This window comes from Rhincodon typus, chromosome 47 (genome assembly GCF_021869965.1).
Source record: "Rhincodon typus isolate 14 chromosome 47, sRhiTyp1.1, whole genome shotgun sequence".
NCBI lineage: Eukaryota > Metazoa > Chordata > Chondrichthyes > Orectolobiformes > Rhincodontidae > Rhincodon > Rhincodon typus.
The window spans coordinates 7,291,737-7,293,352 of record NC_063378.1 but is presented as its reverse complement, the minus strand read 5'-3'; the positions used below and the strand labels follow the sequence as shown (position 1 = coordinate 7,293,352).

Sequence of the window (1,616 nt, the reverse complement as noted above, 5' to 3'; positions counted from 1 at the left end):
CACACACACAGTGACACACGCACACACACACAGTGACACACACACACTAGCCGCGCCCCCGTGTGAGTGGATGTATTGCTGTGATCAGTTCCCGGGCTGTTCTGGCTGATGAGGCAGGACTCACTTGAGATGAGGAACAGGATTCCAGCAGCAAGCGTGTGGTTAAACCTCTCAAAGAAGCTGAATTGAGCGAAGGCGAGAGCTCCCGCAATCAGACCGGCGAAACACGACATCGCAGCCAGGATCATAAACGCCCTGGTCGCATTCCAATAGGCTGTGTAGGGACGGGAGGGGGTACGGGAGAGGGCGAAGGCGGGGAGGAGAGTGAGGGGTAGTGGGGTAAGGGGGGAAGAGGGGAGGGGGAAGGGAAGGAGAGGAGAGAGGGGCACAGGGAGAGGAGGGGATATGGGAGAGGGGGAAGTGGGGGAGGAGAGAGAGCGGTAGGGCATAAGGGGGGAAGAGGGGAGGGGGAAAGGATGGAGAGGGGAGAGAGGGTAGGGGAGGGGGGAACACCAGTGGGATAGGGGGTTAGGGTAATGGGGAGAGAGTGGGGAAGAGAAGGGAGGGTACAGGGAGAGGAGCGGAGGGGAAAGGGAGGCGAGGGGAGAGACCAGGAAAAGGGAGAAGAGAGAAGGGGAGAGTGTGGTGGGAGTGTAGTGAAGAGTGGGACAGAGTTGGATGCAGGAGAAAGGGAAGGGAGGGGAGAGTGTGAGAGATGTGCAGTGAGACAGGAGAAGATAGAAGCAACAAGAGAGAGGTTAGACACAACGCAGACCATAATTTCGATAACAAAAATCTCTCAGTTTCACTCTGTATCTAACCCCATGCTGCCCCTGTCCTGGGAATGTTTGATGGGGACAGTGTAGAGGGAGCTATACTCTGTATCTAACCCTGTGCTCTCCCTGCCCTGGGAGTGTTTGATGGGGGACAGTGTAGAGGGAGTTTTACCCAGTAGCTAACCCCTATCACACACACGCCATATCTTTTGGCCTCGTCAAAGGTTATGCTTATATGGGATGGAGAAACATGGTGGCCATGATAGAATGGTGGAGCAGATTTGATGGGCCACATGGCCTAATGCTGCTCCTGTATCTTATTTTTTATCTTTATTCATTAACGGGATGAAGGCATCGCTGGCCAGGCAGCATTTATTGCCCATCCCTGATTGCCCAGGGGGCAGTTAAGAGACAACCACATTGCTGTGGGTCTGGAGTCACATGTAGGCCAGACCAGGTAAGGATGGCAGTTTCCTTCCCTAAAGGACATTAGTGAACCAGATGGGGTTTTCCGACAATTGGCAATGGATTGATGGTCATCATTAGATTCTTAATTCCGGATATTTATTGATTTCAAATCTGGCATGGCATTAAACCCAGATCCCCAGAACATGCCCTGGGCCTCTGCATTAACAGTCCAGCGATAATACCACTACACCATTACCTCCCCATCTTATGGTGTCATATCTTGTACACCGATACTCATGCACACATTCTCATACATGCACACTCACATGTACACGCTGCCACATATCCACACACACACTCACTCACACGCACTCTCACACTCTCTCACATTCACACACACACACACTCTCACAAACACACTCACACACTGTC

The 1,616-nt window shown here is 52.4% G+C and overlaps 1 protein-coding gene across 1 annotated transcript in view; it reads right to left on the bottom strand.

Moving 5' to 3' along the window:
- The window catches only part of LOC109923932 (lens fiber membrane intrinsic protein-like), an 8,341-nt gene that overhangs the window by 6,069 nt on the left and 656 nt on the right, over positions 1-1,616 (bottom strand). Inside the window, exon 2 of the mRNA XM_048620586.1 lies at positions 125-274. Within this exon, the coding sequence (XP_048476543.1) occupies positions 125-274 (150 nt within the window). The remainder of the gene's footprint in view (positions 1-124; positions 275-1,616) is intronic.